Here is a 1,979-nt window from a genome sequence, read left to right as displayed (position 1 = left end):
ACTCTATCTATCTATCTATCTATATACCTATAACTCTATCTATCTATATCTATATATATAGATATAGATATATATATACACACACAAATATGACAGCACAATACCACAAAGATGTAGGTGAATTAATCTTTTGTAACCCTTAGAGAAAGTCTCCACAAAGTTAAGCAACGAAATGTGTACTGGAGCTGATTGACAAACTGGATTAAGCGCTATTAAGACAGATTACCTACAGTGGTGAGGTGCAATGAATACATTTGCTGTTTTGACACGAAAGTTGAACAAAGACTTCGGAGAGCGGAGCAGCTGAGATTCAAAGATGTGTAGCGAGATAATTCCCCCCCTCCATCTGTTGTTGTGGCTCCGCCGCTCACTTTATGCTAACAGGTCATATCTTCGCCTGAGCATCTAGCGGGAGGTTCGTGAGCTGGAACCTTGTTTTAACACGACACGCACCTTGGTTGCAAAAGAAGCTCCACAGTTTGGCGAATATTAGGCCCATTGTTCGGCTGGAACAAACGTTCGTCCAGCAGCTCTGAGCTTCTCCGCTCCTTCGTCCACACGCCGTCCGGGCAGCAGTCCGTGGCTGGCTGCGGCGAGTCAACGTTAGCTGGACGTTTCGTCGCCCGCAAAGCGCCTTCCCGAGTATTTAAACGAAGACTCCATACGACCCGGTACCGGATAAAAAGAACCTGACGCGACGGACAACAATGGTGAAGGGATGACTAATTGCCAACGGGCTGTTCAGCCCAGCGATGAGACCACAGCTGGTGTTGACTCGTGGCCGTTAGCTGCTACTGAGAAAAAAAGTAATCCCGACTATTCGGTTATCCGCCTGATACGTGATGACGTCATATGTGTGCGTCAATTTTATTTCACCCATTTGAAAGTTTTCTTTATTTTCTTAGAAATATATATATATATAGAAATTTGTTTTTTCGAAGACGTGACTAATCCTGTTTTATAGATACATCGAAGTACAATAAATAAATCTTTACCCTTAAACTTTTTTCAATCAAGAGCACTGTTTCAGTCACTGGTGCCCATAGATGGATGGAGGGATGTTTTAGTCACATTTGAAATTTTGGAATTTATTTATTTATATGTATTTTTTGGTATTTAAAAGTTGTCGAGTTGATAATACATTCTTGGTTATTTTTGATTATTTTTCATTTCTTTCAACCTTTATTTAGACAGGTAAATCCCATTGAGCCTGGAAGAGGAGTTTGTCAGTGTGACCTCAGCTGAAGTAAGGAGTACCTTCAGGAGGATTAATCCTCACAAAGCAACTGGCCCAGACAACATCCCCGGGAAGGTGGTGAAAGACTGTGCTGATCAGCTGTGCGAGGTGCTGGCTGACATCTTTAACTCCTCCCTCACCCTGGCAACAGTTCTCACCTGCCTGAAGACTGCCACCATCATCCCAATTCCAAAGAGCTCTACAGTGACTGGTCTGAATGACTATCGGCCAGTAACCCCCCACCACGACAGTCGCTAAACGCTTCAAAAGACTGGTCATGACACACATCAAAACAACCATCAACATCAGCGAGGACCCTCACCAGTAAGCATACCGTGAGAATCAATCAACAGAAGATGCTATCTCCTCTGTGGTCCACACTGCTCTCACCCACCTGGAGCAGAAGGACTCCTACGTCCGTATGCTCTTTGTGGACTTCACATCTGCCTTCAACACCATGATCCCCCAAACCCTGATGAACAAATTACTCACACTAGGACTAAGCCTCTCCATTTGCAGCTGGGTCCTGGACTTCTTAACAAACAGACTGCAGTCTGTGGATCTACTCCTCCTCCACCATAACCCTCAGCATTGGCTCCCCACAGGGCTGTGTGTTGAGCCCCCTCCTGTTCACTCTGCTCATGTATGACTTCACACCTACCCATCCAGGCTGTCATATTGTAAAGTTTGTAGATGACGTAAATATAGAAGTTTGGCACCTGTTTCTGAAACGCGCCAAAAC

The 1,979-nt window shown here is 44.5% G+C and overlaps 1 protein-coding gene across 1 annotated transcript in view; it reads right to left on the bottom strand.

Moving 5' to 3' along the window:
* The window catches only part of arl8 (ADP-ribosylation factor-like 8), a 7,184-nt gene extending 6,395 nt beyond the window's left edge, over positions 1–789 (bottom strand). Inside the window, exon 1 of the mRNA XM_037694349.1 lies at positions 454–789. Coding sequence (XP_037550277.1) covers positions 454–499 — 46 coding nt within the window. The 5' untranslated portion in view covers positions 500–789. The remainder of the gene's footprint in view (positions 1–453) is intronic.
* Positions 790–1,979: the final 1,190 nt, after the last annotated feature.

Source organism: Nematolebias whitei, chromosome 20 (genome assembly GCF_014905685.2).
Source record: "Nematolebias whitei isolate Nwh7 chromosome 20, NemWhi1, whole genome shotgun sequence".
Taxonomy (NCBI): domain Eukaryota; kingdom Metazoa; phylum Chordata; class Actinopteri; order Cyprinodontiformes; family Rivulidae; genus Nematolebias; species Nematolebias whitei.
This window is presented reverse-complemented; position numbering and strand designations above follow the sequence as displayed.